Source organism: Papilio polytes, unplaced genomic scaffold (assembly GCF_000836215.1).
Source record: "Papilio polytes unplaced genomic scaffold, Ppol_1.0 DF820711.1, whole genome shotgun sequence".
In the NCBI taxonomy this organism is placed as follows: domain Eukaryota; kingdom Metazoa; phylum Arthropoda; class Insecta; order Lepidoptera; family Papilionidae; genus Papilio; species Papilio polytes.
The window spans coordinates 1,087,166-1,107,769 of NW_013528493.1; the positions used below are offsets into that span (position 1 = coordinate 1,087,166).

At 32.1% G+C, this 20,604-nt stretch overlaps 3 protein-coding genes across 4 annotated transcripts; 1 reads left to right on the forward strand and 2 right to left on the reverse strand.

Annotated features, from left to right (window-relative positions):
* Positions 1 to 242: 242 nt before the first annotated feature.
* Positions 243 to 5,233, reverse strand: LOC106110268 (cdc42 homolog). Its single transcript, XM_013292031.1, has 5 exons — positions 5,052 to 5,233; positions 2,746 to 3,011; positions 2,526 to 2,635; positions 2,119 to 2,316; positions 243 to 1,899 (listed from the first exon to the last, which is right to left on the reverse strand). The coding sequence occupies exons 2-5, from the start codon at positions 2,921 to 2,923 to the stop codon at positions 1,810 to 1,812; spliced, it is 576 nt and encodes a 191-aa protein (XP_013147485.1). The 5' UTR covers positions 2,924 to 3,011; positions 5,052 to 5,233; the 3' UTR covers positions 243 to 1,809.
* Positions 5,234 to 7,207: 1,974 nt separating this feature from the next.
* LOC106110222 (ubiquitin-conjugating enzyme E2 G2) lies at positions 7,208 to 10,027 on the reverse strand. The gene is made up of 5 exons (XM_013291961.1): positions 9,907 to 10,027; positions 9,419 to 9,500; positions 8,732 to 8,850; positions 7,858 to 7,998; positions 7,208 to 7,555 (listed from the first exon to the last, which is right to left on the reverse strand). The coding sequence occupies exons 1-5, from the start codon at positions 9,947 to 9,949 to the stop codon at positions 7,434 to 7,436; spliced, it is 507 nt and encodes a 168-aa protein (XP_013147415.1). The 5' UTR covers positions 9,950 to 10,027; the 3' UTR covers positions 7,208 to 7,433.
* A 424-nt stretch (positions 10,028 to 10,451) lies between these two features.
* Positions 10,452 to 13,875, forward strand: LOC106110235 (zinc finger protein 606-like). 2 transcript variants are annotated; one of them, XM_013291978.1, is made up of 5 exons: positions 10,452 to 10,535; positions 11,077 to 11,235; positions 11,470 to 11,622; positions 11,914 to 12,143; positions 12,740 to 13,875. In XM_013291978.1, the coding sequence occupies exons 2-5, from the start codon at positions 11,146 to 11,148 to the stop codon at positions 13,560 to 13,562; spliced, it is 1,296 nt and encodes a 431-aa protein (XP_013147432.1). In that variant the 5' UTR covers positions 10,452 to 10,535; positions 11,077 to 11,145; the 3' UTR covers positions 13,563 to 13,875. The 2 variants fall into 2 exon arrangements, with proteins under 2 accessions (XP_013147432.1, XP_013147431.1); XM_013291977.1 differs by having other exon boundaries at positions 10,456 to 10,535; positions 11,074 to 11,235.
* Positions 13,876 to 20,604: the final 6,729 nt, after the last annotated feature.

Consider the following 20,604-nt stretch of genomic DNA (forward strand, 5'->3'; position numbering starts at 1 on the left):
AACATTGCTTGTGGCTCAAACCACTATGCAAATTATTTAATTATGTAATATCTTATCCAGATGGTGTTTATATATTTTTTTTAAATTAGAATTTTTGATATTATAAACAATGTTCTAATTCATAAAATGTTAATAATGGAAAATTCTGGGTTAATTAAAGACTGATAGAATTAACTTAGAATATGCTAAATAATTTAGGGATTATGCTAAAATATTTAGCATTAAATTTGCAGTAATTGTAGGCTTTATTCATTTTATATATTTCATGCGTCGAAATAACATTATTTAAGAACTAATATGTTTGGATTTCGAAGTAGTTAACACTTACTTTTTTTCTGCAATTTTAGTATCAAATGATTTGACATGAATAAAATCTGCTTAAAACAACAAAAAACTGTCAATTAATCAGACAATAAATTGTAATTAAAAATCCGGTCTTGAGATTTAAAACTTAATTACAGTAGAATAAAAATTATCAAATTTAAATATAAACACTACTTTAGTGTTATTATACAATGACATACAGGGTAAAGTATGCAAGGAAATCCTTGTTCAAATGTGGTATTCCAAAAGGTAGAGGTACCATATATATTTTAAAACAAAACAAATCTTTAAAGATGCAGTCAGGTTTGAATCTTCCTTTTGTTCCATTTTAAAACTTATACCTCGTACATATGTGTTAAAGTCAAATAATAAACCATATTAATAATAATAAACACAATCTAGGGATCAATTGTAGAATAAAGTAACTTGCAATTAAAATAATTCAGAACAATTTAGACTGCAAAAAAATGATATTCAAATTACAAAAATTTTGACCGTTTAAGGGATTTTCTGTGGATAATATTCTCATTTACAAAATGGGATTTCAATAACACAGAATATTCAGGATAAACTTTAGATTTTAAGGTAATTATTTCGTGTACATAATAAAATGTGAGAACATTGAAACACCACTAATTGTTCCCTAGACATTGTTTATTTCTTAAATATCATTTAATTCATCAAATCGTTAAAACAAATAGAATTATAAAAATTACCCAAGTAATATTGAATATTAAATATATTATAAGAATACAATTAAAAGAATATCTATAGCTATAGTTCCACCCAGCAAAAATGTGTCCGAAATTAAAATAAAACAGGACCTAGCCAGTAACTAAACATTAGCGACAATTTTCTTACTGTTTACGATGAATATACCTTCATCTCAATACTTATCATAACATCTCAAGCTTCATCAATGTGCTTAGCAAAAATGTGCATCATTTCACCGAATCAAGCAACTACAGATATTTGAACATTCCATGTCATGGCTAATGCTAGTTTCACACGAAGGCAGAATTGTATTGAATAGCCATAGATGGTGTAATACTCCTATTATTTGAATGTACACTTATTAAATCAGTGCTATTTAGTCTTAATATTGTTAAACACGGTATCGCAACTGCTCTGAACTGCTGTTCTGCCCTCGTGTGAATATTTCATGGAACTATCAGTGTTTAATGACAACACAGGTGTTAGATAATAAAAAGCACTCACGCTATTGGCCTGGCCTACATCATATTTCCTCAGCGCTGGCATAGGATTTTTATATATGTTTAGTGCGTAATTGCTCATCAAATATAAGGCCCAATAAGATAATGTTATGAGCTGTTAATAGCAGCTGTAATATTCAATATTTTTAGATATGGCATAATATTTAATAATTGTTATTAGATTATAAAAATATGCTGAATATTACAGTGGATAGCTTATAAATATTTGATAGCTTTGAGGGTTTTAACACATGTTAATTAACCGCACAAATTACAGAATCCTGCATCCCTTTTTCTTTGGTGGTTCCGGAGGCTCCAATGCAGCAAGAATAGCTTCATCGAATACATTTTTCAATCCTTTCTGAAAACGAAAATTTAACACTAATTAATTCCTATGTTGTTTTATATTGCTTTGTAAATTTAACATTCATAGTTATTGTGCACTTATTTTTATTAGGCTGGGGTTTGTAAAGATAACAATGTTAAAGTACTGTTTAGTAAACAAGCAAAACATCTTTATTGCCTTTTAGAAAATCCCATCTTATGAGGATTACACTGGTTAAATATTTTAAACACAAACCTGAGTCAGTGCTGAACACTCCACATATTTGACAGCCTTGAGTTCTTTAGCGAGTTTCTCTCCTTGTTCAAGGGACACTGGTTTCTGTTTGATCTTAGCAAGTTTCTCCATAGTAGCGGGATCATCACGTAAATCTATCTGAGTCCCAACCAGGAGGAATGGTGTCTTTTGCTGATGATGAGTAATTTCTGGCACCCACTGAAAACAATTTATAAAATACACTAAAGACGTCGGCGTGAAATTAAAAAATGTAGTCTATGCCACTCAGATAAATTTCCTTTCTAACAGTGAAAAATATTTAAAAAGCCGCCCTGTCATTTTTTAGTTATTTCAAAACATACAAAAATACAAATCTATCATCTATAATATTAGTATAGAATAAAGTATTTCAAAGTTGATTCTGTTACCTTTTCCTTCACATTTTCAAAGGAGCTCGGGCTCACCACACTGAAGCAAACGAGGAAAACATCTGTTTGAGGATAACTCAAGGGACGTAGTCTATCATAATCTTCCTGACCTACGAAAGATTTACATTGCAACATTAATTACACTACCAAAATAACAATATATACAATACATACATTAGTCATAATTAATAAAAACTTCAATCATAAGTGAAATGTGTACCTGCAGTGTCAAAGAGTCCCAAAGTGTATGGTTCCCCACCAATCATGACAGTTACAGCATAATTATCAAAGACTGTTGGCACATATTCCGATGGGAACTTGTTGGTTGTATAACTGATCAGAAGACATGTTTTACCAACCGCCCCATCACCAACTACTACACATTTAATAGTCTGCATATTGAAGACTTTGGTAATAAGTGATAATTATGTCAATATTTTTTTTACAGTTATACTCCTGTCATAGCCTCTCAATGGAGACAAGTGCCTGAAACAATGCAAAATAATACTTTAAGTACTTTGATAATTTGTTTCATAATGCAATTCTAGAAACAGATGAATCATTAAACATAATTAGCACAGCACCTTTGTATTTTTAAAGACACAAATTTTAATACCTTTATAAAAATTTAAATAATGTAACATACTATCATGAAAGTACTATTGCCCTGGATTTATATATAGCTGTTGCTAGCGACTTCGTCAGCGTGAAAATAAAAAACAATAAAGGATGTAGCCTATACTTTATGTTACTCACAGGTAAACTACATAAATACATTTTAGTTGTCATGTATTTTTGTATATATTGAAATAACTCAAAAACTGCTGGGCCGATTTGAAAAAAAACTTTCACTATTACAAAGGTTGTTTACCTGTGAGTAACATAAAGTATAGGCATCCTTTATTATTTTTTAATTTCACTTTGTTTCAAATAAAAACTTTATTCTTGTAGTCAAATTAAAATCAACATTAGCAGGCATTATACACTACAGCCATAAACATTATATACTAAAGTCCACAAACACTGTTTTAAAATATTAAAAATGCGAAAGTTTAGATGGATGGATATTTGTTAGAGTTTGTAGCCTAAAATGCTGACCAGATCTTGATGAAATTTGGCATAGATGAAGACATAAACTAGCAATCCAGTAATCTATTATAATCTAGTCTATCTAGTAATTATTTTTGTTTGTTTAAATTTTAAAATTAAATTAAACTTAGGTATGAAATTCCTTCTCTTCAATTCATGTGTTGTGATGATTTTAACAATGGGTACCTCTATTCTTAACAATTTATTGTAAATATGTCTTTGTTTATTTCAATTTTAGTTATCACATTTGTATTTTATTAATGAAATATATATGCATGGGCACTTGTAATTAGGGCTGTAACGGAGGCCATTTTATTGGATGCGGAGGAAAAGGTCATCACCTCTGATTCTGCACTCTACCTCTGCTTAACGGAAGCGGATGTCAATAATAAAATATTAATTGCGATTTATTTAAGAAATAAAAACTAAAACTGTGTTAATTCAAAATACAGATTGGTACATAACTACAGTACAGTTTATTATGCAAATTTAATGTTTGACAATTATAGTTAGTTGACATATCACGTGCGCGCGGGATGCATAAACTATACCTAATCGCCCCACTCACGTTAAAGACGTAAATTAACCTCCGTTATAACTTCGCATAAGAAATGACGGAAACAGAGTTATCATTTCATGCGGAAGTTCCGCACTTGCGGATGCGAAATCGGGGTTCTGTTATAACCCCAGTTTTAAGTAAAAGAATTCTGTGGTAAGACTTCTATATCTCAAATAAGTATTATGGAAATTTGAGAAATCCTCAAATAAATTACCACATGTTAAAAATGTCAGTAATTGCTGGCATATATCTAGTGTGCATAGTTTTATTTTCTATACTGTTTCGATTTTTTAAATAAACATAGATTTAGGCTATGAACAATAGCCAATATTTTTGATTGCAACTAATAAAAACAAGCAAGCACCACTATTGTACTAAATAAACCAGCCGCTGTAATGCTTACTAATATTCGCAATGCCAAAATAACACGATCGACAATGTAAAATAAAATGTAAACAAAAAATCACACTGAATTTTTAAAATGCAAATATAGTATTGTGTTAGTTTTAGTAAAATGAGGCTTGATAATAACACATATCGCTTCAAAATTATTAATTTACATGGAGTCATTAACGAGACTAGCTAGTCATCGCCATGCCTCCTTGTCGGATGCCATCATAACTGTTCCGCACCGCATTCCAAAGTACAAATACATTTACATCTCATAAATAAAGGAGTTCAATACATGCAGATGTTAAAAATAACTTTACATATCACTGTATTGTTAACGAATCCATGTAAAAATCAAAGGAAAGAAGCATTTCTTTACATAATCACGTCACAATATGATTTGACGTCCATTTTGTAAAGATAGAACACCATCTATGTCTTACTGTTTAAAAGTCGACAAATCCTATGTTATTCAAATCTTTTCTTACCTTTATTCGAAATCTTCAGTGCAATCAACAATTACTGCCCGGCCTTGGAAATACTGTAGATATTAAAACTTACAAACTGCGCCAAGCTAAATCTGCCTGGGAACTTGCCGACTCAATAACTCAATACGTTTTTCGATGTTGCGCTCCTAGCGCCAACGCACTGTAACCACACCTTTTATAATTATGCACTGGTCTATGTTAACAGATAGGTCATTGCTTAATAACGACAGCGTCAGTTTCTTTCCGAATTAAATGCGTCTGTTGATGTTACTGACAAATAATTCTACCTCGATTATTAGTTCGGATTCTTACCACCACCTTTAACCACAACGATCAGCGCCAAAATGGCGACATTCAAATAGGCACAAAATGCCACGTCTTATAGCATATCCATTAACAGACGACAATGTAATTGCAAGAACGAACAAAGAGTAGCAATGTCAGATAAATCAAAGACTATATAATGTGCGCTTGACATAATGTTGCCAACATACAATTTGAAAAATCTCAAATACCTTTATTTTGTTATTTATTGTAACAAAAACTAAAACATATTGTTATCTCAACACAGAGATGACAAAATTTTTAACAAAGTTCGTACTGTTTCAGAGAAATCGCGAACGCACTTTGCAGTGATTGAAAATAATAATAAATGGATGTAGATACAACTTTAATCATTCTCTAACTTGAATTTCAACTTCCTCTCAGAAGGAGACGCTGGGGAACTCAATTCATAGGATAAAAGTTATGATGAACATTTTTGTAACTATACTTAAGACCAGAGATGCTAGAATAAAACAAAAATATATGTATTTAATCATTTTATTAAAAAAAAATATTTATCACATACAACATGTTTTGTTTTCTTTTAACTTTAAGGCAGTATCAAGACCACACATTAACTTGTACATTGAAATAAAATTGGGTAAAAGCCGTCGAATCAATGACATATCCTTGTATATGGTGGTACAATGCCCTTAAAGTCAGGGGAATTAAAAAAGAACATGTGTAGAACCATAACATATTAAATTCAAGTAAATATTGCTTTTTAAGAGGTGTTTCAATTAGTTAAAATATTTAGTCTAACACACTCACTTAATTTACTTATTGTTAGATTATTGATATTAGTTACACAAATACCAATGCCTCGTCCTACTTAATAAAAAGGTTATTAAATTAAATAAGTCAAAGAAACAATGTGTGTCAATTATATTTAATTACACTTGTGATGATAAAATTTGAATTAGTCTAAATATATGAATTACTTTTTACGTCACAAGCATTCTGCATTACAATAATTGTATACATTTAAATGATTTATTCTCAATTGTTTAATAAGCTTCTCAGAACTCAGAAACTCACATATATTTTTAGGCACGTGATTAAAAAAAAAACAAAATTATTTTAACATTTATGTCTAGCATGTCATCTGTTTATAATTAAGAAGTAACCGTGTTTTTTATTGTAGAAACACTTGTACAAAACCATATTGTCTCTGTTTTTCAAAGAGAATGAAACATCTCATTCTCTCGATTATTTTGACAATATATTTGCACGATTGTTTCGGCAGTGTTTTTGCTAAACATATGAACACTTCAATGTTACTTTATTGCCAAAGCTACATAATATAATATTAATATTGTACATTCAAAATATTTTCATATCCACTACAATTAATAACAATAAACATTTACTAGTAACCAACTCCATTTGACTAACATATATAATATAGTATATGTTTACATTACATTTCACAACATGCCAAAAATTCCGTTTGTAGAAAACAGAATATTTGCTATTATCATATTACTCATATTTATTGCTCATGGCTCTTACATTTAAAAACAATGCACACAAACAGTTAAAAAGTCATATAAAAGCTTAAAATCTTATGTCACAACATTAAAACATTTTTCATTAACAGCAAATTTCAATTCAGCATATACTGCAATATAATCTATTATTAATAAATTTAATAAAAACATTATTACTTGTGTTATTTTGTTGTTTTTGTGTTGACTATAATGTCATTTAAAAGCGATTCCCATTTAATAATTAATTATGTATAAAATTTAAAACTAACATTTAAAATCAGTTTAATTCACATAACAAATTATTATTTAGTCATCCAACATAGGATACAATAAATGTCAATAAAATTTTACAAAAATATCCTAATTCTTCTAAAAAATCTTATTGATATGATTAGCTAAAACCATTTTAATACAATGCCATTCTCATATATATTTAATTATATAAAAATTACTTTATTAAAACACTTTGTAATGTAGCATAAAAACCATGCCAACAAATATCACAAAATTCTAATTATGTTAATATTGTGTGTGTGTGTTATGTGATGTGATTCTAAAATAACCAATGTTAAGTAGAAGGGAGGCCTAAAGTCTTTCTTACGAGACGTTCCGCTATTTTGTTGAACTGTTTACGATCTTCTCTCCACATTTTAGCCGCATCCACATTTGCACCACTCTCATCATTTGGCTCTGGAAACCATTGGTTAAGTCTATCAAAAATGCAAAATTAAAGAAATATTACAAAATACAATTTGATGACATATATAATTATTCGCACGCAACTGCGTCCACGTGAAATTGAAAAATGTAGGCAGCCTATGTGATTCTAGACTATTATATATTCTAGACTATGCTCTACATGTTTTGTTCTTGTTTTATTTCAATAATTAAAAAAAAACATACATCCATCTAAACTTTAGTATTTATAATAGTAAGAATATATCAAAGTGTTTTTAGCTGTAAATACATTACCAAAATCATTCATATCTTACCAGCTAACATGCTAACAACTGAAAGAAGGATTTTTTCAACACTCTGCACAGGCGACCATCTCTCGGCACTGCTTTCATAACCCATTGGATCATCACCCGGAGCATGTAATATGGAAATGCAAACTCTACCATCAGCATAAACTAAAAATCAAATAAAACATTATCCTTTTCTCCCTAACTATATATAAACTTAATTTTTAAATATCCTTTTTATAACACCATGTAGCAGTTAACTAATGGCGTTTCATCAGATTTAAATTATTTTACTAGTAAGTAATTATTTTCGAGATTTAAATTAGCAGAATGATAATGAATGACTTAATATACGATGAACTAAATCTGAATGTAACTTCTTATTTCTGTTGAGAAAATATAACCTTGCTATACCTGAAAAAGAATATATTTTAAAGCAAAACTGTCATTTCTTATTCAGTAGGAATCAAAATATAATAAAAATTAACTTTTGACAAAGTTACAGTGTTACAATACAACATTTTAAAAAGATTGTTTTGTAATTTATTTTAATAACATTATTTTAAAAAATCGTTAATTGTTAAATGAAAGGTTTTAATATCCATGAACCAAGAAGTAAATTTAAAAAGGTTTTGTTTTGAGTTTATAACACTAAAAGACAAAACATAATTTCATAGATTTCGATATGTAAGACAAAACATATTTACATGCAACATTTAAAACTTTTTCCACAAGCTTATTTCATTGTTATTATTATAATAAATAATAACTGTTGTGAAACCTTTATAAATAGATATTGTTATCTTTGATTTTTATATATGTACTTTGTCATACAAATGTTACAACACTGAAAACTCTTTTAATAGAAAACATAATTTTATTATAAATTGTAGGCACTCACTGTTAGGATGAAACATTTCACATATAAACTGCATTTTTGGCGGACTTAATGGATAATCAGGAGGAAATATTAACTTTGCAGGGAAAATTCCCCCTTCAAAACAAGTCCCTTCTGGCCCCCTATAAAACAAAGGAGAACAATTATATTTTTTATTTTATTTACTGTTAATTTCAAATATCTTATTTTATTAATAAATAAAACAAAACAATAACCACTGATAATATTGCATAAACAAAATGAAGCATCAGAAAGGCAATATATTTTCTGTTTATCTTATCTTCTCATGATTTAATAAACTATCAACACAGCGCCATCTTTTACTATGTTTTTAAAACATCATCAATTCTAATACCAAGGTTCCAGAAATTACACAAAATCTTTACTCTTTTCTCATAGTAATATTAGAGATTGGTCGAGCTCTCCTCCGAGTGCATGAGGCAACTTATTTTCAGCATAAAAATAAGCTTTATTCCTTTGGATTAGAGGTTAAACTACTTATGATTTTATTTAAATTAAAGGTAATTTATTAAGATTTATTAATAATTTTCTGTTGATATTTAAATTTGTTGAATTTTGTTAGTTCAGCGCACAAGAGCATGTATAGAGAAACAGGCACTGATTGTAAATTAAGAAAATGACCTTTGTGGTTACTAATGATTAGATTACTTCAATAATAATTTAACTTACGTTATCAAGGCCTCCCACTCAAAAAAGTTTTCTTCATTTATTGGACCAGCAATAATACCTTCTGGAGGATTCAGAGTCAATTCTGAAAAAAACAACAAATATTTAACAAAACCATTTTGATAAAATAATTATGGTAAAGAAATAAATGAATAACATAGTCAATGACAAATACACGTTAGAGTGATTTTACAAACTTTTAATGTAGTGTTTATTGGGATTTACACATCTCTATTACCAAAATGCATGTTACATAAGAGATTCTGGACGTATGTAATAGACCTGCGCTATTTTTACTTAACGCTAATAAATATATATCATATGTTAATAATGTCTGTTGATTGCGAAAAAAGTTTGATACAAGTTTAGAAAGAGCGGCTAAACATGGGACGTGGAAGTCAACTTCGCTTTTTATTGAGTTAAGATAGATTACTTTCCTTCTTATTATCTTTTGTGCCAATTATAATAAAATATAAGGTTCCCATACTTACGTTTATATTCAGCCATAAGACGTCGCAAAGCAGATCCTGCCATGGTTAATTATTATTTGGTTAAATATTCACAGGAAAATGTTAATTATTTTGAATGAATATATATAAATTTATACATTGAACAATTTTTTATAAGTTGCTAATTTTATCATTTTCCTGACAAATTATTGTCATGTAATAAAAAAAAATATATGTGGTAGTTTCTCGTTTGCTGGTCCAATTCGGATGACACGACTCTTGACCAGTGTTGCCAAGTGACAATATAATATGACGTTCCATACGTGTCATGTCGTCCCATGACGTAACAATTAATATTTTGAATAAAAGTTATTTGGTGAAAATATTTTTTATTGTATAATTTAGAAAAAATACAAACATATTGTCATGCATATTTTTAAACTTTAAATATAAATGAAATAATTACCACATAAAATTCTTATATTTTGCCAAGAAATTGGAATAACGAACTCTCGACAGATGCGTGAAATATATAAGAAAAAAATGTATCTCTGAATAAAAATATTGTCTATTATTCTTATAATTATCGATTTTGTATTTACAAAAAAATTAAATACATTAAACGGTAAATAACACATTTAATTGTAATTTTACGCATTGCGAACGTAGAGGTTAGTATTATTTATTTCCTATAGCGTACTTGTTAAATAAAATTGCTTAAATAAAAACGTTGTTTTAAAGAATTTTATGCTAAGTGCATCGAAAATTCTGAAATTTAGTAATCTATGTATGGTATGAGAATATACTATCACGTAGAATTTACTATTTTATATTATGAATCGCTATAATAATATGTACTTTGCGCAAACGTTACAAATTACAATTAAATGATCGTTTGCATCGATTTCGTATTAGAGATATTTCTATCAGTTATATTGTTTATGTTTAACTTTTCTTTATAACCTTAAGTTAAAACATAAACAGAAAAAAAGAGAAATGTAGCGAAATCATGACGTGCGATATAATAGTGAAATTTTATATAGATAAAGACGTAAAAAAGTATAAACGGGCTGAAAAGAACAAAGTGAGAGTATATCACGAACATTAATGAGAACGTTTTCGTAACGTCATCGACAAAAAATGTATGAGGTTTGTGCAGCGCTCCTACCGGCGTAAAGTAAACCATCAATTCTTGTACAAATTTTTCAGCAGAAGATACATCAACTTTAACCCTTTCGATTGCACACGCACAATCTTGAAGAAATAAATACTTTCCCAATTATGTGGAAAACAAATATGTTGAATAGTTTGGATTTGACAGAGGAAAATTATCCTAATATTATTTCCGGCTTTCCTAATTTGACTTCAGTGGTGAGAGAAACTTGTATATTTCAATGTAAAAAAAAGATTACTATTTTAAATAATAAATTAATAAATCGCAACTACCTTCGATATTTAAACATAGAAAATGTGTTGCTGAGTAAAACTATTGATCACGATATAAAATTGTAAAAATAATCGAAAAGGATATACGAATTTTAAAGAATACATGGTTATTGTACAATTAATGTCATAATATTAATAAGTTTTGTTTATTTTATATAGAAAGAAGAAACTCCACGTTACAATTGTAGTTTTTGCACCAAGACGTTCTGCAATGAGACGGCTATGCGAAATCATGAGAATTTCGATCATCTACCACGATCTTTAAATGATGACGCTGAACAAGCCATTTCTCCTGCACAAATAAATGACCAGGTAATGTTTGTTCCAATTTAGTAGTTTAGGTAAACTAGGATAACTGACTTTACGTGTCTAGATGTAAGCCGATAGACCTATATATAGCTATCGCCACTAAACAATTAAAGTTATGCTTAATTTCAACCTAAATTAACTTAATAATTATGTTACGTTATAATACTTAACCATAGTAGTTCAAGATGAAAATGACCTCAAAATAATTATAATTTGCTCGTCACATTCTATTGCTTCTCTCAAAATGTGTAGCCTAATGAAGGCAATATTATGGTGTATAATATAATAATTTAGGGTGTCGAAGGACTACGCGGATTTCAATTCGTGCCAAGTAATTTTACCGATAACAAGGAAACAACTATCGTCGATGGACACAAGAGGTGTTATTTTAATGAAAATACAAGTTACATATTATTAAAAGTTGAAGGGGACGACATGGATCCAAACGCATTGAAAGGATACCGTCGCCCCGGTATACTAAGACGCACTCAAATTAAACAAGGAAGGCAGACTGTTGATTTAAGGTAAAAAACTTGCAATTTATATGTTAGATGGTAAAGCATCGTGTAACAAAGATATGTTCTAAATCCTCCCTCTGAATCCGGTTTTTAGATTCAGGCGTAACCCTATAGGTTGCTAACGTACTGCGGATTATTTTTTTGACATCGGGCTATCGCTTCATAATTAATAGTCGTAAGAAACATCAATAGGTGCATTTTAATTCATCATCATCATCATCACCAGCTCACTATACGTCCCCACCGAGGGGCTCGGAGCCTACCCTAAGTAAGGGTGACTAGGCCATAGTCAACCACGCTGGCCTAGTGCGAGTTGGTTGACTTCACACATATCTTTGAATTTCTTCGCCGATATGTGCAGGTTGCATCATGATGTTTTCCTTCACCGTAAGAACGTCGGGTAACTTATGTACATATGAAAATTCTAAAAATTGAAAATCACATTGGTACATGGCGGGATTCGAACCCAAGACCTGTAGATTACAAGTCCAGTGCTTAAACCACTGAGCCACCGACGCTCCCAGCATTTTAATTAATCATAATTAATTTGTACCTTGGTAGAAAATTGTCTAAGAAACGACTATATTATTTTTGTTTTTCAGAGGTCCTTTTACTTGCTCAGCAACATTGGCCCTGCGACCAGACCTTCAATGTCAGGAGATGTTCTTCAATTGTTGCGAGTACTCGCTACACTATCGCGAAGAACATACAAAAAGGCGAAAAGCGGCCTTGCGCTGCCAAGTCTGCGAGAAGAGTTTATACAAAGAGTTTGACGAAAAGCCTGCAGGCTTACAAGAAACTCCGCCAATGGCATTTTCATGTCGTATTTGTGGGGAGAATTTTATGTCAAGTTCCGACCAAGAAGAGCATAATCGCATCTTTCATATGAAGATGAAGCCCCATCAGTGTTCTATCTGCGATAAGAGATTTACGCAACAGGGGGGTTTGCAGCAGCATATGCGTATGCACACCGGGATTCGTCCCTACGAGTGTACCTTCTGCCCGAAGGCGTTCACACAGAAAGCTGGCCTCGACCAGCATATCCGTACTCATACGAAAGTGAAACCCTTCAAGTGTGTGATCTGCAGCAAATGTTTCTCGCAATCAGTCCACCTTCGGCAGCATATGCGTACTCACACAAACATTCAGCCTTTCGAGTGCCGAGTGTGCGGTCGCCGTTTCAAACAGAGCAGCCACCTCAAGTTTCATATGCGTTCGCACCTCGATGACGGCGATGTCGTCCTCGACGTGGAAACTTATACACACGCTGTTCTGCCTCAGAGTCAGATGGACTTTTTGAATATCGCCAACTTACAAGAAGTGCAAGATGGCGAAACAAAGTATTACGAAGCAAAGCTGAATGAACCGGGTCCGCTTACAGCCGCGGACATTCACGCTGCGCTAGTCTTACCAAACAACTATTAAATCTGCCATATGTAGTTGGATCTTTACTATGGATATTTCCTTAGTAAACATTAAACTACACTGAGGTGGATCGTTACTTTATTTTTTACTATGAATTAGTTGTAAGGAAAGTTATTGAAAAATATGTGTATGCTGTTGTGCATTCATGTCATCTATAGTGTATTTGATCTACTTATATATGTGTTGTATATTTTTGACATTTTCCATTTTAAATTTCACTGCCAAAGAACCTGCAGATAAAAAATATCGCCATCCCTCTCATACCTTTTCAATAAATAAGAGAAAAAAGTGTTATTGTTCATGTTATATAGCAGTAGAAACTCACAGTTATAATATAAATTGATTTAACTTTGTATTTGTGTTTATGTTTAATAAAAATGGTTTTAAGAAAAATTACAAATATTTCATTAATCTATCTATCTTCTATACAGGTAAGAAAATTGAAGTGGAGTGAAAAAACTTATATAAGTTTGTAGAAAAACTTAGATTAGTTAAAAATATGTTTTATTTTTCCTGGTTTCAAAATTATCCTTACATAATGAAATGTATCAGTGCAGTAGAATTCAGCAGCAGTATTTAGACAAAGGAATGACGGAGTCGTCAAAACACGGACGCGTACGACGTGTGGGCGCGGGGCGGTTACATTTTGGTGATTTGTATATTGTGTTAGAGCCGCGTATGGCGCTCAAGTAAAAACAAAGGGAACCCGCTGATGGCTGCATCCTGGCGATTAAACGTCCCTTTGTCCCGATTCCATCTTTACACTCATGACAATATTATCTATTATTGTCATTGGACAAACCCTATTTATCACCAGTCAGAAATTCATAATTTAGGTCCCATTCCTCGTTCATGTTTGACTGTTAATTGTAAAGATGCATTTCCATTGCCGAAATAGTTATAAAAAAACATGTTCTCCACTTTTTAAACGATCTGCGGAAGCCCAATCTTCACGTCGTTATTTTAAAATGAAGTGTAATGTTTTATGAACAGTCGTATCTAATACAGCTTTTTATCTGTCGAACTATTGGGCTGCCCCTGTATTTCGCACCCAAGCCCAGAATTATCTTTACCCGCCAGACATGTTGTAAAACTCCTAAGTTTTTTGTTAACGTCCATGCCGTGCCAAGACCAACTAGTAAGTTTTTTAACCTCGACCAACGCACATGTGGCCGATGCGCCGAGCATGATTTACATTTTGTTTACATCCGCCGCCCGAGGGTTAAATGGTTACCTATATCGTATAAGGGTTACGTCCAAAAATGGCCAGCAGTACCCCACAGTTTCTTTAAATACTTTTAAACATATTAATGGACATCAAGTAAATAATTCCAGCAATGATTGTCAATATGTGCCGTACGCAAACTGATTACAAGTTCGATCAGTATTCACAATGTTCCTGCATTTTAGCGCGAAATAATCGATAAATTCTATACTAATATTGCAAAGTGGAAAGATTTGTATTTTTGTTTGTAACGAATAAACTGAAAAACTTCTGCACCAATTTTAAAAATTTATAACGGATCTTTGAATAAAAGCTTTTTTTAATTCCTCGCGGTCGGAGTCGCGAAAAAAGCTAGTATAAACCGAGATAAGCTCAATACAACAGATTTTTCAAATTAAGCCTGTAAAACAAGATACTTGTCTATAATGTCCCTCACACAAGTAATGCAACCTAAAAATGCAATCAATTTTTTTTTATCGAAAGAGTACAGTTTGAAATCAACACTAACCCAAACGTAAACGCAATAAATTGTAATTTCATGGCCGATGCGTTGAAAATATTTCATTTAATGTAGGCATTATAACGGATTTTGTTTTTTTAGTATTAAGCGCTCGACAGAATACTAAGCGCGATAATCCAATTCATCTTCCAAGTGTAGCAAATATAATTCATAGTATCATAAATTCTAGTCCAATATGATTTATTCATAAGAATCTGTACAATATATACCTGCGGCAAAAAATGTGTGCAATTTCGTGCAAAATAATAAATTACTGGCAAAGATAATCTTTATTAAATAAAATTGGTCTTTATAAATATTACAAAAACTATGATTCAGTTATATTGAGTATTATTAAGAAATAGTAAACATTTTCGCGTCTTTTGCTCTCTCGCGTGTGGTCGCTTTGTCAGTTTTATTCCTCACGTCGCATAAAGAAATCAATATAATGCAGGTATTCGCTGTTTTAAGGCATAAATAAGCTTCCCACAAAATGTACCCCTACGTTTATTACATTAGTGTAGTATACGAATGATAATTATAGAAAACTGGCCATTAACGCTTTTGTATTTACCCATTTAACTTCGAAAGCTTTTGTACTATGAGCTTTCTTTAAATCTCTAAAAAAGTTGTTTTTAGATACTGAGAACTGTATCTCAATTAAACTTGTCTAGCCTTTCGTGCGGCAAAGAACAAAAAGCGTTTGGACCGTTTCGATGGCCGTAAATGCGTTTAAAGTCGCCGTCGGCACTGCCTATGTTTACGTTGTCCGGTAATGGATCCTGTTCATTGGAATGTAGACGTGCTGATGATATACGTTTATAGCGACGTTTTATATAACACTGTATTGTACGTAGTTCATATTCGCCGAATAATACAATGATAACGAAGGTTGAATTAAATAATTAGGGGACTGCAAAATGAAAAGTTCAATCTAAATTAATAAGAAAAAAATGTATCCAATACCACGAATAGAAGTAAGAAGATAGATTTGAAAATATGAAGAAGTATATAACATTACAATGAAATCTAGATACAATAAACGGCACTATATCTATTGATATAACGGATAACTGTCGAGCCTTCAACACTCCAACTTTCCCCGATGAAATGTTTACGTAGCGAGCTGCGGGCTGCAAATGAAATCGTTGAAATAAATCTAGTTGCCGCTTCCTGAAGTCTGTTTCTTATTAAAACATACGCCTCGCTCACAAAGCAATGAGGAGTAAATGTAGGCACGCACGAGAAGCTGCTACGAGCCGCGAATTGGTGCCAACAGGGTTGCCACATCTGCAATTATGTATATGTTATATAATACTTAATTCGAATACCATTCTTGGCGAATACAGACAAATTGCCCTCACTCCAAATGTAGTTAGAAGAAATTTTACTTATCGATATTTTAATGATACAATTGTTTACTTCTCAAAAATTACAAAATTAATTTATTAAGACATTTCCTAAAAATAGTGAGTCCCTAGACTATATTTTATTTTAATACTAGCTTTTGCCCACGACTCCGTCCGCGTGAAATTAAAAAAAACAAAAGTGAACAGCCTATGTGTTCTCCCAGACTATCCTCTATTACAAATTTCATTGAGATCCGTTCAATCGTTTAGGTTATAAAATCTAACAAACATCCATCCATCCATCTGAACTTTCGCTTTCACAATATCAGTAAGATTTTGTTTTTTAGTAAGATTGAAGCCAACATGGAATGGTAGTTACGGATAAGCTGTTCGCTACAGTAAGTAGACGTTTGTAAATTCAGTAGCCCTAGCGCTGTACGCCTGGTACCCGATGACGGACACTACGCACATGGCCACTTCGTCATAAAATGTGATTTGCGATCTTTCTTGGTTGCCAGCGCATGCATCTTTGTGATTGTAGGTACACACAGTGAAGCAAGGGGTGATCAGATAAGCGACAACTAGATTTCCTTCTATCATCACTATTACCAGCTATATGTATCCTGTCCTATATTTCCGTCTATACTATATAGGATAAAATTCGAAATCGCCACATACAAATTTTGATTTTTTTTGTGCAAATTTAAAAAAAAACATTATTTGCAACGAAAGGAATTTTAATCACTATTAGACATTTCGCGAGGTAAAAAAAAATGTTACCATCATATTTTATAGTAAATTGTGGCCTTTTTGCATATTCGAAATTTATGGACAAGCCAGTAGAGTCAAAATGGCCAATCAACCAGGTTAGATTTTGAACTGGTACTAGGGTAGCATAAACACTTAGGATGTGCATTTTAAATTCAGAGGGTGCGTCGTCTATGCAATTTGTGAATATCGTTCCGCGCAGCGGGGCTGGCGGGGGACGGATCGGGGAAAGTGCGGGGGAGGGAGTTATTGCATTGGCTAGTTCAACCCCAACTCCGGCATTGCAGTCGATGGGAGCGTGTAGAGCAATCGCTCTTCACGTTTCCATTCTGCAAGGTAATAGTAGTGAATTGCATTTTAATGTGTAGATGGTACTTTACAATATGTTGTTTTGAAATTTAAAAGAAATCTCTGTCGATTAAAGGGTTTACAGAGCATAGTTAGTATGATAATTTAAAAAAAAATGTGTTTATTAATCAATTTTGATAATTAATTCATCACTCGAAGATATACAGAAATGAAAAAAAATCTTATTTATGTCAAATAATTAAAAATCACTCGTACGCCATTGCGCACGGAATCATATGCAGAGGTAAAACCGTTTACGGTCCTGCGCATCTTTCGAGATGCAATGAACTCAAAAACTACCCACCCAAAAACTGTTTTTTGAGATACTATCGTTTCGTATTTTTAAATTTCGAACCGGAAGGTCAATAAGACTATTTTATCAATATTAAAGACTGCTGCAGACGTCAGGTCAACTGAACCATAATAAAACTTTTAAATAATTAATAAGGGGGAGGGAGGTGTTACGAGAAGGAAAATAAGGATGTGACAAAATTAAATGTATAAAAGACAGACTGCGTGAAGTGTATTAGAAGCTAGAAAGGACTAAACTAGATTAATGAGATAAAATTGTGAAAAGAAGGAAACCTATTGGGCTGACTCTTAAGTGCAGATAGGAAAATCGAGTGATTAAGTTTCGAATATACCAATCGTTAGATATCTTATTTGTAGAAAATCTCGTTCAGACGTTTAAAGTACATCAGTAAAACATAACAAATATTAACAGAAGGAATAGTTACGCAAATTAATGCGAAATCATTGCCTCAGAGATCGTTCTTGACCCACCTTCCGCATCTAATGTCTAACGTTTCTGATAATTCTTCCCTTCAGATTTAAGTTTGTTTATCTAAACCTTTATTGTTACCAGTAATTGATCAGTCAGCACGCTTTTAAAATGTCGCTAGTAGCGCGTATACACCTTTAACTAAACTATCGCGCAATTGTTTAGTTGTGCTTTGATTCCTATGAGCTTGTATAGGGTGCGCACACTACTCGATTTTTAGTTGTGCAACTAAGCTGTTGAATGGGCTGCGAAACAATCGACAACCGCAGAACAGTTAGGCGATGGTAGTCAAAGGAGTGCGCCCGCTCTATAATTAATTAAAAAGCGTATCTAAGAATAACAATGCTAAACTTTGCATAAGAGACATAGTTGTTAGTACCGAGTGCCGGTATGTTATTAAACACCCAGTTATTAGAAGTGATATAAAATATGCTGGACGGTGTTACGTTTCACACTACGAGATGATAAAAGTCTTTTTGTGTTGCCGATGTATATCATTGTACAACATTGTTGTTATTTTTTGTGTTTCGTTTCGGAATTATTTGTATTTGAATATTCGTCGTTGTTTTTACATTAACACTTTTTTTTTTAATCAACGAATAACTAGATAGAAATAGAGGATTTTTAATATAAGGATAACCAATGCTTATGTTTTGTTTGTATGTTATAGGTTTATATCTAATCAATATTGAAAAGGTTAACCGGAAAGCAAGGTTTAAATCCTTGCTTTCTGGATCGTAAGTGAATTTATCTTTATAAAAATCTGTAGTGTACATACATACTTTTTGCGTAGAAAATAATGTGAACTTGAAAATTTAAGATAACAATTCGTTTGGTTCTGGTGGTCGAGAATCAATTTACACCACTCATAAATGTCTAATTGCGTACCTAAAATTAAGGCGAAACCGTAAAAACCTCAAAGATAACATCACTGGATCGTAAAAGGTGATGAATGGAGGGTTCAAGATCAGGCAACGTCCGGCGCCCGCGCAGTAAGCGCGCCATCTTGTAGGCGGGGCCGCGGACGCGCGTCTGCGTACCCGAGTATCTCTCTCAGACTCGTCGCGCCGACTTAACGTATGCGGGAAAGAGCAAAGCGGATGGATCTTGCCTGTATTTTACATAAACTTCTCATTGTGAACAGCGTGTGCTGTTTTTTCTTCTGTTTTTAGTCAGCTGGAGATTTAATAGAACAAGTACTAACTCGAATTCGCTCTACCTACATAAGCCCACATGTTATATCTGATTACGTATGTGTTTCTTTTAACATATTCACTGAGTACAAAATCAATATATACAACTTGTATGTTTGCGTGATGAGGTGTTAACATGACGATAAATATGTGTGAGCAATAATAGTGGCATCCGTGTTTACTACTAAAGCAATTGTTTATGACAAAGATCAGCAACCCAGCTCCCGTCTCGTAGCGATCTTACGTTTATAGAGCTATTCGATGGTAATTATTTATTTATGTATTTATCTTTTGCGACACGAGAGTTAATAACATTATTAGGTATTTAACACCAAACAATTGTGAGTAATTTTAAGACGCTTCTGTTTTAACAACACATCAGAAAATATGAACTATATCACTTAGTGATCCGTCAACGAACTTTACACACTATATGGGTATTTGGACTTAAACGGTTTCTAAATGCCAACAATAATAGACTTCTATGTCGATGATAAGCTGCAATTAGTTGTTGATATAAGTAAGATAGAATTTTTTTTATAATAATAGTATTATTTTTTTATATCAATGGTTGTACCGGATGTAACAGAACCACTGATGCAACTCCTAACATTTTAGCAAGTTAGAGTCAGATAAAGATAAGAAAAGAACCTGCAATTAGGTTATATAGGAAATGTTGCCGATTTCATTACGAATAAGACTAATTTGAATATATTTATCAAACTTGAAATTTATAAACAAGACGATACTTAAAACAATTTTTTTAAAGCATTTAAATTCCTTAAAGACTTACACGACCCGGCTGTTCCTCAAAGTCTCCCATTGCATTTGACGAACGATTTTCAAACTTTGTACGTCATGGTAAGATACAAACTTGAG

What these genes read in the sequence shown, in the direction of transcription:
- LOC106110268 (XM_013292031.1), bottom strand. Translation starts at nt 2,923, where the DNA reads ATGCAGACTATTAAATGTGTAGTAGTTGGTGATGGGGCGGTTGGTAAA. An exon ending in GGGACTCTTTGACACTGCAG is followed by an intron (nt 2,636 to 2,745) that starts GTACACATTTCA and finishes AATCTTTCGTAG; the next exon opens with GTCAGGAAGATTATGATAGA. An exon ending in AGTGTTCAGCACTGACTCAG is followed by an intron (nt 1,900 to 2,118) that starts GTTTGTGTTTAA and finishes TTTCGTTTTCAG; the next exon opens with AAAGGATTGAAAAATGTATT.
- LOC106110235 (XM_013291978.1), top strand. Translation starts at nt 11,146, where the DNA reads ATGTGGAAAACAAATATGTTGAATAGTTTGGATTTGACAGAGGAAAAT. An exon ending in CTGCACAAATAAATGACCAG is followed by an intron (nt 11,623 to 11,913) that starts GTAATGTTTGTT and finishes ATAATAATTTAG; the next exon opens with GGTGTCGAAGGACTACGCGG. An exon ending in AGGCAGACTGTTGATTTAAG is followed by an intron (nt 12,144 to 12,739) that starts GTAAAAAACTTG and finishes TTTGTTTTTCAG; the next exon opens with AGGTCCTTTTACTTGCTCAG.
- LOC106110222 (XM_013291961.1), bottom strand. Translation starts at nt 9,949, where the DNA reads ATGGCAGGATCTGCTTTGCGACGTCTTATGGCTGAATATAAAC. An exon ending in TGAAATGTTTCATCCTAACA is followed by an intron (nt 7,999 to 8,731) that starts GTGAGTGCCTAC and finishes TTTGATTTTTAG; the next exon opens with TTTATGCTGATGGTAGAGTT. An exon ending in AGTTGTTAGCATGTTAGCTG is followed by an intron (nt 7,556 to 7,857) that starts GTAAGATATGAA and finishes AATGGTTTCCAG; the next exon opens with AGCCAAATGATGAGAGTGGT.